General features: G+C 28.9%; 1 protein-coding gene across 1 annotated transcript; it reads left to right on the forward strand.

The window, feature by feature from the left end:
- The first annotated feature begins 6942 nt into the window (after positions 1-6942).
- On the forward strand, positions 6943-8077 carry LOC101492599 (uncharacterized). The gene has a single exon (XM_027336344.2). The coding sequence runs from the start codon at positions 7037-7039 to the stop codon at positions 7892-7894; it is 858 nt and encodes a 285-aa protein (XP_027192145.1). The 5' UTR covers positions 6943-7036; the 3' UTR covers positions 7895-8077.
- Positions 8078-15065: the final 6988 nt, after the last annotated feature.

A 15065-nucleotide genomic window follows, 5' to 3' on the forward strand; every position in this document is an offset into this window, starting at 1 on the left:
CTTAAGTCTGATTTCTTCTGCCAACAATTCACTAACTACTGATTCAACATTAGGAAGGGGGGAACGATGCAAAATACCCCCACGAAGGCCCTCAAAATCATCACGAAGAGCCATTAGAAACCAAACCAGACGTTGCTCCTCTCTTTGATCAATGTATGCTTTGACAGCTTTCAACTCAGGTGATTCCATAAGAGCCAATTGATCCCACAGATTAGTCATTGCCGAATAGAATTCCTGAATGGTCATACTGCTCTGCTTAAGGGCTCTAATATCACTTTCTAACTGATAACGTTTTGCAAAGTTAGACTGAACATACAAACGTTTCAAGTGATCCCAAATCTCTTTAGCAGTATCATATTTTGCTAGTTGTACTCCTATAGACAACTCAACAAAATTATTAATCCAAGTAATAATTTTTGAATTACTAACATTCCATGTTTTCAGATCTTTTGCATATTGAGTTTCATCCTTTTTATCTGTAGGCTTAACAGAAGTTCCATCAACAAAACCCCACATATCTTTTCCAATCAAAAAAATTTTCATCACATAACTCCAATAAGAGTAATTTTGTCCATTGAGGTGAACACTAACAGCTTGAAGAGAATCATCCTTAACACCAGCCATAACAAATAATGACAGAAAAATACGACAAACACAATCACTGAGAGAAAATAAATTAAGGATAACCTGGTGCTGTGCGAGCACGATTTCTCCATCTCCAGACGTCGTTTCGTCGATCCAACCGTTGAAGACGAAGACCTATATGTTGCGAACCTGCTGTCCAAAAATCAGCCCGATCCAACGGTTAACGAATGCGCAATCGATGTTTTTATGAGACTGATTTAACAAAATCGGGAATAGGGTTACTCTTCTCTTTTCTCTTTTGGTGGTTGTCTTTCCTATCAAAATAGTCTCTCTCTTCTCTACGGTAGATCCCAAAATCAACCAAAGCTCTTTGATACCATGTTAACAATGAAAAGAGGAAGAAAGAGGAAGAAGAGAAAACAACCACTCTGCGGTTTCATATCATATAATAAACCAAAACTGAAGTTAATAGGGTTACAATGAGTATATATAGAGGAAAACAGAAAATATCTAAAATACCCTTACTACTAATATATAATAATATTATCTAATAATATTTTGGCGCAAATGTAGGACATTTGTTTTAGCCCATAAATGAGATTTAACAATGCATGTTGGTATCATTTGTGCCTTAGTTCCAGCTTTCTTTACAATATGAAGTACTTGACGAAAAATTCCCCCATTATCATTACTTTCCCCCCTAATAGAGCAGTAATATAAAATATCTTGTAATGTTCAATCTAATGCCTCCAAATCATATATGTGATCTTATGGAGTTAATCAATTCTTCCAATGTAAGAGTATTGAGTTCCTTAGCTTGTCCCAAATGATTTATGTTGCTTCTATAATTAAATTTGCAAGATTTAAATGTTTACTTAATGTGAAGTTCTACCACCACGTAATAATATCGCAACTATACTAGATGAGGCAGTTGCTAAAATAATTTTTCCCTTACTTCTCAAACTTGCTATCATAGTGTGATAAAAGAATTTTTTACATGTTCCTCCTGCCCTATACAAAAACAAAACACTTTACAACTTGTAGTTTTTATTTAATAAATCATTTATGGCATTAATTAAATCAGGTCGGGTTAAGTAAGAAAATACCTTAATTTCTTTATCAACTGATTCACTTCCAGATTCAGAATCAGTGTATGTGTTGGATCCAGAGTCAGAGTTGGTATGAGTCATCAGAAATATGCTTGCTCTTCATTATTAGAGGATTCATCATAATCATCCCATGTAGCCATTAGAACGTTCTCCTTGGGTCTGGAATCTTTCCTCTAGTGTTTCCCTTTTTTTTTTCTTCAAATTTCGACATTCAGGCTTGAAATGTCCAAATTCATTGCATCCATAGCATATGATGTTTTTCTTGTCGGATTTTTCATCATTTTTGCTTCTGGTCTGCCTGGAATATCTTCGAGGAAACTGTATCTTTTAGTTGTGATACATCTTCTTAATTTTTTTGGATATGAAAGTCAGCTCCTCATCCTCTTATTTTAGATTCTAGTCATTTGAATCATTATCCTCTGGTTCTGTTGTTCCCTTCAGAACCTTCTACTGCTAGGATTTCAAGGCCAAAGTTGGCTGCTTTTTCTTGGGCTCGTCCTTTGCAAGCTCAATTTCATGTGATCTTAAGGAGCTAATCAATTCTTCCAATTTAAAAGTATTGAGATCCTTAGCTTTATGAATAACTGTAATCTTAGGTCTCTACTTGTTTAGAAGACTCCTAATAATTGTCATCACATGATCAGTAGTAGTATAGCTCTTCTCAAGAACCTTTAATCCTAAGATCATAGTCTAGAATCTGGAAAATATTGTTTCAATGTCTTCATCTTTTTTCATCTTGAACAACTCATACTTTTTGACTAGGAGGTTCACTTTTGCTTCTCGAACTTGTTTGTTTCCTTCATAAGTAGTATCAAATTATCATAAAAGTTCTTTGTTGTCTCCTTGTTGGTGAACTTGTTTGCACTCCTTGAAAGTGTTTGCATTTATCATGAATATTCTAGACTTATGATGCATCTTGTACATCTTATTCTAATCAACATCCATCTCCTTTCTTTGAATTTCAGTACCATTTTCTTTTGTTGGAGAAGTATAACCATCTTCCACAAATTCTTAATGTTTAGGATCTTGTGAAATAAAGAAACTTCTCAGTCTATCCTTCTAGTACTCAAAAGGTTCACCATCAAACAAAGGTGGTATGTTGATGTTTTCTCCAGCAGCTTCTTCACTGAATTTAAACATGTTGAATCATTGGATCTTTCCTCGAATATTGTAAAGTGCTCAGCCTTGAAATCGAACTCTAATACCAATTGAAGGAATAAACACGAGAAGGGGATTGAATTGTGTTTATCTAAGTTGGATTCTTAGAAGAGTTTAATCCCCAAATTCAACTTCTAGTGCATTTTTCTAAAAATACTACCACTTTTAGCTCTTATAAAAACAAAACATGTTTAATTGTTCGCTAACTTTTAATATTTTTAATAATTTTTTGCAAACATGTTTAAAATATTTCTCCACAAAAATATGTTTTTAAACTTGGGATGAATTAAATATAAATTTTTAATGCAAAAATCTCAAGATAAAAGTATTTCTACATAAAAAGATGTTTTTAAACTTGGGATGAATTAAATATAAATTTTTTAATGCAAAAATCTCAAGATAAATTCAATGAAAAATATGTACTATAAAATTTTATTTTTGAGCTTATTTTTTGTGGAGAATTTCTTAATAATATTGTAAACATACATGCAAAAAATCATAGACTAAAACTTCATGGATGAATTTGTAAAGCTTAAAGTTGTATATTCTTACAAAGACTTAAAGAAAAATGATTATATTTTAGAATCACTAAAAATATTAAAGATAAATATCAATTTTTTAAGTTTTGTTTGAAGATGATGATGAACTTTATGGATTTCTGTAAGAAAAAATAATAACATTGTTGACATTTTAAGACATAAAAATCAAATCGTTATTTAAAATTAAATGAAACATCAAATTGGGAAAAACAAAAGATAAATGATTGAATTGTTACCTGAAATTAAATTAATTGATCGTGGAAGTATTTTGTCTTTTTTTTATTTATCAGTATAGTTAATTGTACATTTTTTGTAATAGAAAAAAAAAGAGAAACAAAAACAAGCTAAAAAATAAATATTCCCTTAAGAAAGAGATTCTCAAAGTATCTGCAAGTAATGAAGAAGCAAACTCCACCGACGGAGATGGAACAATCTTTAGAAAGTCTAAGTTGAGAAGATCATTTTTTAGCAAAAAAGTCAACACATTGATTTCCTTCTCTAAGAATGTCACAATTCCACATTCAAGTTCCTCCTCAATTCGAGCTTAATTTCATTCTAAACAACAACGAACTCATGAAGGTTATTACTATAGTCAATGTGACTATGAAAACCAATTATCCAATCATCATTTTAATATCTCAACAAACCACCAAAACCAACAACACTAGAGTTTCCAATAGCATTGCCATCAACATTAAGAATCATAACCTTTTCCCAAGAATCATTCCAAGACATCATTCTAAGCTCTCTCTGATGAGTATGAGATGAATAACAACTTCTAATTAAAGAGTTTAGAGAATGTACAATTGAACTAAGTTTGAAAGTCTGAAAAAGAATATTTGGCAATAAAAATGGAATTCTTAGTTCTCTATCCTCCAAATTTCCAGCCAAAAAAAAAAGAGTTATAATCTCCAGAGGCATTTGACTTCAAGAAATTGAAAGTATTATTGTGATTGAAAAGTTTGGGGTCGTTTGTAACGGCTAGTTATGTGGGTATAACAATCGAGGTAATAATGAAAAAAATTCATATTTATATAAGAGAAAAGGTACTATCATAAAAAATAAAATTTTTGTAATAAATAATACTGTAAAATCCTTAAAATAAAATCTTACAGCTGAAAATTCCTTAATAATCAAAATATTCAAAACGGAACATTTATTAACTAATCTTGAAATGAAATACAATGTAGACATTAAGTCTATTTATTTTTTATCTACTAACATAATCTAAGGAAATTACTGTTCTCAAAGGAAGTAGGACTTATCAACTCTCGACATCCCCAACGGTCTCAATTTCTGAAAACAACTCTTTAATGAGATACTAAATCTCATGAATAGTATATACGGTTTTAAAATAAGTATTGCTCTCAACGGCACAGTAACCGAAAAAATCGATCATGACACTCGTATTCTTCCAAAAATATTCTATAGAAATATACAAGATATAAAAGATTTTTCTATAATAACCAATTACTTCCAATAATTAATAAAAGCTCATCAATTAAATTAACGATAATTCATATCTACAATAATCAAATAAATCCAATACACACATTAATTCTGCATAAAATAAGTAAATCAATTTAATGACGTCTCATCCTTATATGGAGATATACTACTTATGTGAAGTAAATATTATCTCATCATGTGGAGCACCAGCTCATCTAGTGTGTGGGATACAAGACCCGTCCGTGTAGAGTTTAAAAATCATCTCATGTGGAATTTAAAACTCATCTATATGTGGGATACAAGACTCATGCACATAGTTCTTCCGGGTAAATATATGTGGGTACATGACCCATCAGTGAGGAGTTTAAAATTCATCTCATATGGGGTACCAGACTCATCTATATGGAGTACATAGCTCATCCGAGAAAATAAATGTGGGGTACAAGACCCATCCATATGGAGCATAAACTCATCTCAAACACATACAATAAAAATAATTCATTTTTTCAACAATCATCTTCATAAAATTATATTTACAATTTAATATTTTATTTGAATATATAATTACAACAATTATTCAGAACACATAATAAAATAATCTTTTAAAGAATACATATACAAACAATCATAAAAAAAATGTCATTCAACAAACAATGTAGTAAATAAATCAATTCATAATCTATTATTACAGTTCATAAAATCTCAATTTTAATAATGCTAGGTTTTCGATAAAATATATTTTTATAAGAAAATATCATTCAAAATATCTAACTCTTATTCTATCACAAATTCCGAAAATAAATGTACTATGAAAGTTTAAAGGGTGTGATGACTCACCTCTTGGAGCATTCTTTGATAAAAAAAGTCTCGTATATGTTAATCGTTATTGCAACCACAACCATACTTTTGCTCCTTCTTATTCTCACATAGTTCTCTCTATTGAGTTTTTAACTCAGTATTTTTTCTTTGTATCTATTTTTATTTAAATATTTATAAGATAATTTGATTAGATATCCTATATTTGCTCCACTAAACTATTGGTTGTTACAAATAAAAGGAGTTGAATATATTTAGAATCGGTTGTTTGTTTGGTTTTGTTTGACTCTTTATTAATAGATAATTAGATAACAATTATAATAGTTTTGTTTGTTATTACCTATTTCACATAAACCTTTAACAAACAAAACAAACTTCTTCTTATTATCTTATAAGTCTCTAACAAACAAAACATATTTTCCGCAAATTGGTTACTGGTAACGATTAGAGTACTAATAATAATAATAATAATAATAATATAATCATAATAATCTATAAATTAGAATATTTTAAAATTTATAATTTATAATTATTTTTAGTCCTTTAATTTAGGACGTTACTTGTTCATGGGAGATAGTTCAATCTCTAATGCAATGCAATAAAAATTGATTTGTCATTCATAAGGTACATGTACTAAATTGCAAGATAGGTCGATGATATAAAACATCACACGTCGGAGTTGAATTGTGACAATCCAACCAAACAAAAAACTTAATTATCTCAAAAAAATTCAGGTGTCAAATCCAATGCAAAGAATTTTCAGGGGTCTAGAGATATTAGGTTTAGACGATTTATATGTATTATAGAAATAAAATTTAAATAAAAAATTACTTTTGTATTAGAATATATATATATTGTATAATTAAATTAAATTGAATTATTAAATAAATGATCATTTATAATTTAAATAATGACTTGTATAATTAATAATCTCTAAAATAATTATAATTTAACAATAATTTTGTGTAATAATAGTATCAATAATTATATATATTAATTGAACGGTATAAATTCTAAAAGATGTTAAATGATTAATTATGAAAAAAGTCAATTATGAACTATAAAAAACAAATATTTTCAAAGATTTGATTGTGTATTAAAAAATCCACACTCCTAAAGTATGTGTATTATGTATGTGATAATGATAAACTAAAAGACCATATTTTATTTTATTAAAAAAAAATTAAAAGAAATTAAATGCAACAGACTTGGTCATCACAGAAAAAAAAAATTGGTTTTGAGGATTTTATTTTAACCTTATAAAAGACAGCCAACACACTCCCAACATATACTATATATGATAGTGGTGATAAACCGTACTAGTGAATTTAATTCATCATTGTCATTGCTATTCCATTCTTTTGTTTGTTCTGTAACAAAATGAGTTCTTTATCAACCTTGGATTTGGAGAGTACTAAACAACATCGCAAGCGACTTATAATCAAATTTTCCTACCCCAGTGGTTCTCAAAATAATCATTCACAAGGGGATACTAAGAGAAGGAAGATGGAAAGTTCTACAGCAAAGCCAATTGTTACATGTTATTGGCTTGATTCTAAAGATTCAACAACCTTAATGTCTCATCAAAATAACAAAATGATGGTCAACGAGGGACTTACCCCAACAACAACAACCAATTCAAAGTCTTGTGTCAAAGAAAACTCTTTGATTCGTGAAAAAGATTCAAAAAAATCCATATTGAAGGATACTGTTGCTGATTCTGTTTGCAAGAAGATTAACAAGAATTTGAACAATGAAACAAGAAACCCATCTTCTATTAAAGAAAACCCAAGTACTGAAAAATATGGGTTGAAGAATGATGGTGTTGAAATAAAGTTGATCAAGAAAGAGAAGAAAAAAAAACCAATGGAAAATTACAAGAAGATGCAATGTTGGGTAATCTTGAAAAGAATGTTGGTAGGAAGAGATAGTTGGGCTTTGAAAGACCCTATTGATCTCAAGGTTTTGGAGGGTTTTCATACCTCAAAGGAAGATAATTTGGAAAACAAATCAAAGTTGAAGGCAATGGGTTTGAAGGATATTGAAGCTAAAATAGACTTTTATTCCACACCTGAAGAGTTTGCTCACGACATCAGACTTGTGTTCTCTCAAGCAGTAATGTTATACCCTCCAAAGAATGAGATTCACAAGATTGCAACAAGGCTTAGTGAGAGTTTTGAAAACAATTGGAAATCTTTGAAAAGAAATTGGGCAGTTAAAGATGAAAAGAGGAAATAACACGTCTATGATTAAAAGAAAGATGCCTTCTATTAAGGAAAATGCATCATCACAAACAACAAGTTTTTTGTACAATTATTTGTAGTTATTGTCTCTTATTGTCTATTTTATCTTAGTTTCTTACAACATAGTATTATTAACTCTAATGTTGATTATTCAATACATAAGTTTGATTTTATAATATCACACAAAGTATTACTATTATTCTCTGCTTATTCTACATGTGTTTAATGTTTAATAATTACAACTATTTCAGAATTAAGTGTGGCACCTAAAATAAGAATTCTTCCACTGATAGAAACCTAAGCAAAAGGTCAGTTTGTTCTAAAATGCTTATAAGCATCTTTGTTATTTGAGAATCTTTGTTATATTATTTCTTTTTTCTCCAAGAGTTCGAAGGTTATTTGAGAATATTCATTAAAAAAAAAGTTATTTGAGAATTTACTCTAGAATCTAAAATTGGGATTAAGGCGATTTCAAAACCTTTTTTATGTTACGTTTCTTTGCCATTGCTTGAATTTTAGATAATGATGATTTTTTTTTTCTTTAAAATTTATTTTATTGATGAAGTAAGAACAATATGCATGATTTTATTTTATTTTTATATTTTATGTAATACCAGTGTTTTAATTTGATGATTGTTTAGAATAAATGAAAAAGTGATAGAAAAAAATGGATAAACAATTTAATGAGAAGAATTCCCAATTTTATTTTTTTTTTTGGTAAAAGAAGAATTCCCAATTCTGTTAGAATCAATCTAGTGCAATTAATTATAATTGAAGAACCATCAGCATTTATTTATTTTTCTGTATTAGTTAGTTTATCTTTTATTCTCAACAATTATCAAAAGATTCTCATTATATTTGTTTAAATTTAAAAATTAAATATCTTGATTTTCTTTTAAGAAAAAAAAATTTTGTTAACAAATCATTATTATTTTAGAACCAAATCAAATGCAAATAGTCTACTTTGGAGTAAATTAAACTTACTAAAGATTTATTTTTTTCCGGATGTACAAGAACATACTCCCCATCTACATAATCTACTAGGGGATGTACAAGAACATACATGAATAAAAAGAAGTCACAACCATACAAATCAATAAAATTGCAAAATCCGATAATTTAAGAGCAAGTAATTATTGTATATAATCAACTTGTTAGTTACAAATTGCTTACAAATTTCGTTTATTAATAGAATAAACTACTCACAAATATTTCCTATAAGTAAAGTAAACCGATCAAATTATAAACTCAAACAAAAATCAAATACATAAATTGCAAATTGACAACATCAACAGAATAAAAATAGTATCTATATTGCAATTTTCTACCACCTAAACACAATACATCCAATTCTAGAGGGAGAGATCAGGCGAGGGAGTAAGAAAGATTTGAGAGAGCGAGAGGGAGCGTAGAGAGAGAGATGCATAATTTGAATGTACATCAACTATAAGTAACAGAAAAAGAGACCTATTTCAGTAATGAAGCAAAACGTTATTGGACATTAATTTGTCTTAGTTTCTGACCTCATCATAGCATTATTAACACTCACAAAGCATGAGTTTGGTTTTAAAAAGATTCTCATTATACTTGTTCAAATTTAAAAATTAATATCTTGATTTACTTTTAATGGAATAAAATTTTGTTATTAAATAATTATTTTAGAATCAAACTAAATACAATAATTTTCTTTGGAGCAAATAATATCTATTATACAGATTTCTTTTTTCAATTCAAATCTAAAAAACAGATTTTCTATGTCCTCAAAAAACAAAGAATTTTTATGGTTCAAATGCTGTAATCTTCTCTGTTGGAGTAAATGAAATCTTTAACACAAATAAATTCTTAGTTTTTTTATACAAATTTACCAAAGATTTTTTATATGACTAAATAAAAAAGGTAGAAAATTTTAACGTTTTAGAGTTAACAAAATGACAAAACTTAAAGAAGATTTTCTTTGATATGTTTTTCGTATACTTTTTAATGATCAATTATATGTTTCTTACATTTATAATTTTCACAAAATTTATTATAATAACAATATGTGTATTTTGTTTGTTTTGTTTTACACCTCTGATTACTAGGAGAATGAGACACTAATAATTCAAACTTCAATGAAAAAATAAATAAAATTTAACAAATAATTATTAAAATAAAAAATCAGATCACATATTTTTTTTGAAAGATTCACCTTTAACTCTTACAGCATATGTATTTTAAATTAAGAATCATACACAAAACACATAAAATAGTGCTCTTAAATTTTAAGTTAAAATTCTGGCACACAATCAAAACTATTTTTCTTTAAATATAGAATGTGATTAATTAACTTCCTATTTTTCATAACAAAAATAAATTAACTTCCAATTCATTTTACGTAAAGTAATATATTTTCTAAAAAATACAATGATAACAAATTTAATTCAACCAATATCTTATTAAAAATTAGACATTGCAACGCAGCATATATGAACACTTCAATCAAAGCGAATTTTTCGCGTCTAAACCGGGGGAGGTTCGGGTGGGTACCCACAGGTATAAGTTGTGTTGTTATCCCTATTAAAAATATGTACAATTATATATAAAAATCAATTGTAAAACAAACATCATTTTAGCCTCTACCAACATTTTATTAATAACTAGATTGTGACCCGTGTATTGAGCGAATTTTGATATATTTTTATATGAGATATGTAATTTTAGCATTGTGAATATAAAATTATTTTTCAGTACAAAAATAGAGTCTCACTGTCGTGCTTCTTTAGTGCAATATTTTCAAAACAAATTACTTGTTGGTAGTATAGGAGAATTTGGCTTTAAGTAAATCTGTTAAACTCAGTAATTTATTAAACACATAAAAAATGTAATAACTATCACAGTTGATCAACATAAATTAAATATCACAATTAATACCTGCACAAAATGACAGTTCTTAACAAATGCAATAACTATCATACAATGATCTTACATATATGTTGGTGGTGGACTTTTAAATGGAAAAACTATTTGGGATTGATTAACCAAGTTAAATTTTAAAGTAATCACATATCCTATTTTTGGAAGTGTAATATAATTATCCATAGTTGCAACTTGTTCAACATATGCATTGTTTATAAGTTGTTGAATAAAATTTTCCACCATATATTATATCGTAATGAGACATGAACTCTTGAAACTATATCACACATTCTTGACGAATGAATGCCCTAGAGTTCTCACTCATTCCAAGTAAACATGCAACTACACGATATCCACAATTACCATCCTTGTCGACGTCAATAATGTCATCTATGAATTTACGAATTTCAACCGACAATCAATCGTTGAAGAGAAGAACTTTTGGCTATTGAACCTTGTTGACTGATGGTCGAGGTGTGAGCTTTTTGACTGATGATCGAGGTTGATGTACTTTATTAGATGTTACAGTGCTACATGCATTTATGCCACTACATTGAACACTTGCATCCATATACTCCCACCAAGATGAATCACACTTGGTTGATTTATCTATTTTTGATATCTTATTTTTGTCTTTTTTGGGTGCAACCTTTGTTTTAACCTTGTCAACAGGTGGACACGTCGACGTAGTGGATGGATACACGATCTCTCATAATTTACCTTTAAGTGCAATTTTTCAAGGTACATCAAGTTCATCAAACTTTTTCACTATCACATCTATTTCATGTTTCATAGATAATTCTGAAGGTTTACCTGATCCATCATCATGAAAACTTAATTTATTCCACCAAACATGAATAGCGTCTAACAAAATGGAACGGGGGATCATACTATACCTGACTATTTCACATGTACAACGTAGACCATGTGTTATCCTAATTGTCCAACGACATTTAGACTTATTTATACCTACATACTTCACGCAATCAAACCTTGACACAATGTGATCTATTGCATTTTTGGACACAATACCACACAAATTGGCGAACAATCTGTTACAATGTCGATGATCCTTTTGAATTATCCTTTTTTTTTCAAATGATGCTATTATCTCACAGTGTTGTAATACAATCATGATATTGATGGTTTCCCAAACATAACATATATCACCAATACTGCCTTGTAATATCCTTTTCAAACTCCAAAGTGCCGACTCAAACATTTGTGTTGTGGTGTTCCCAAAAGACATAACTTTATTTGTCCACGCTTCAACAAATTTTTCCTTGTGAGGAATTAACCATTGGTCATGTACATAATCATTAAAGATATAAGAGATATTACAAATTACTTTAAAGATAGTCAAACTTATGGAGTACTAAGCTTTATCATAACTGTAAACAAGAGTCTCTCATTCCTCTATTATTTGCACCTGCTTATTTTTTTTGGAAAAACAGTCATTTTGCACTTCGCTTTGACATTTTTTGCATACATGAAACAAGCATAATAAATTGTCTGCTTTTGAAAAAACATATTGAACTGCGTTCATCAATGCAAGAACTCTATCAATAGCGATTACTTGAAATTCACCACTTGTAATATGTTCTTTCAACATTTGTAGTGCCCACGTAAAATTATCAGCACGCTCAGACTGTACATATGCAAATCTCACACAAAATATCATTTCAGTAGATGTAACCCCAATAATTTCCAAGTAATGACATTCGATACCTACATGTCTTGTATATGTTGTTCATAATCAATATAATGTGAAAATTATTTACAAGAGTGATAACTTCTAGATGGGTCCAAAATATGTCCCTCAACTCATCTGAACTCTCTACCTTCCTATATCGAAAGAACGTATTTTTCGCGTTTCATCAATGTCAAAAGATGTTGCATTTTTGTTATATTACCTTCCAAATCATCATACATTCCGTCGAAATCACGTTCCAAACAATCATCCATATCCTCAAAATCAGGTTCCAAACCTTCATACATTTCGTCATTGTTGTCTCCTCTTTGGTCCATTTATCAGCATCCAAAAAAGAACACACAAAAATCATGATTATGCAATATTGTTACATTAACTCAGTTCATGTACGTTTACGTGAATTGAATTCTAGTAAACGTACGCGAACTCAGTTCACGTAAACGTACGCGAACTCAGTTAACGAACCACATGTAATATTCAAACTTCATTAATTAAGCAAACTTAAATCATGTATGTTTACGTGAATTTAGATTGCGTAAATCATGAGATTTATACAATTTTACAATGTACGTGATCTCAGTTCAGGTAATATTACAACGAACGTGAACTAAGTTCACGTAAAATTCCCATATTTAGAAAGAAAAAAACATGAACTCAAAAATATAACAATAAACATACCTTCATAAATGAAAGGGCATTTTGGGTATTCTTTTTTAACACTCCAGAATTGATTCATTATAAATATGAAAGGTCATTTTGGGTATTTTATTTTTTAAGAAAAGGGGTGTGGATAGTTAAGTGAGGGGTGTAGGTAGCATTTTTGCGACCGTAAATTCAACTCAAGTTCATGTAAAAAAAAAATCAATTATGTAACACCTCAATTTCTTATTATTATATTTTAATGATATAGTGATGCACAACTATTATTATCGTTGTGTTTGACATTGCGATAATTTGCCTTTGCGGTTGCGCTGTGTGTTTGCCTTAGTGATTTATTTAAATTATTAATATTAATAATATTTAATTAATTTTAAATATATATATATACATATATTTATATAAAATAAAACAAGAGATAAATATGTGGATTGATGCACTAGTCTATTAACTTTAGCGCTAAATGAGTGAACTAATAATCATAATAATAATAATAATAATAATAATAATAATAATAATAATAATTAAACATGAGTTGTAGCTATACTATATATATATATATATATATATATGTGTGTGTGTGTGTGCGCGCATCAGCCTTGCTCACAGAAAGAAAGAATAAAAAAAAAATGATCCACAGCTGCTATGTTGTCACTTACCCGTGTCTCCTAATACCAAAACCTTATAGTGGCATCTACGACCAGGTACACTCTTCTTCATCTCATTAATTCGATATACTCTAGTATGAATAAAAAAGAAGAGGGCATATGCCTTAATTCCATCAATTTGATATACCTTTCTCAATTCCATCAATTACATCAATACATGACATACGATCAAAGAATATTAAAGTTGGATAGTATATGTGTAGTCATAGTACTTGATCGAATTATATGAGTACAGAGCATATATTATTTTATTTCAATTTTTACTAATACCTGGTCGTATGATCAAATCATCGTAACACTAAACATATGTTCTTTATTTCAATTTTTAGTAATAGACCTGAGCATATGAGAATTATATTACTAGACATGTATTCTAATATTAATCTACATCTAAAGAATTCATTTTATTCTAGCTATAATTAAAGTGATTTAGAGTACGCATCTATTTAACTAGATACTATCAATTTTATTATATATACGCTATGTGATTCTGTTTTATTTCAATTAAAATTATACATTTATTTTATGTTGTTATATTTATAAATACGTTTTGTATTAAATATATTTTTGAAAGATATTGCAAATAGTAAACAATTTATTTATCTATTAAAGCAAGTAATTAACATGTACTTGATTATTGCATTGATTTATTTCTTTGGTAGACTATTAGACACGAGGGTCGATGAAGACACGACACGTTAGGAGATCGGATTTGTTGGGCGGAATCTTCACTCGAGGTAAAGGGTGAGAGGAGGTCCGATTTTATGAGTATAATATAACACCGGATGAACGAGAATGTCGTAATTTCCAGAGATTCATCTGGGGCTTACTAAGTATGGTCGAGCCTTATTGAGTAGTAATACTTAATTAATAACATATAAATGGTAATAGTGATGACTAAAATGTAACTTAGAAACACATAAAATTGTCGTGAATTAATTTATATCAAGATTGCATGTTATTTATTTTATGAAACCTTATACTAATTGTTATTGTAGGAATGATATGTATTTGAGTGCTCTTGTCTACTTGATTGAAATTTTTATATTACTTGAATGCACCACTTGTTTGATTTCTTATTATGTGATTGATAGGACTAGATTGTACATTGTGAGTGGTGTAAACCAAATATTGGGATTTTATTGTGATTGACTGATATACATATAAAACGATGCAAATTCTGATGAATATTGTGAATTCAAACTGAGACTTGTTGAGTTGTGATAACCGAATAA

This window comes from Cicer arietinum, chromosome 7 (genome assembly GCF_000331145.2).
Source record: "Cicer arietinum cultivar CDC Frontier isolate Library 1 chromosome 7, Cicar.CDCFrontier_v2.0, whole genome shotgun sequence".
NCBI lineage: Eukaryota > Viridiplantae > Streptophyta > Magnoliopsida > Fabales > Fabaceae > Cicer > Cicer arietinum.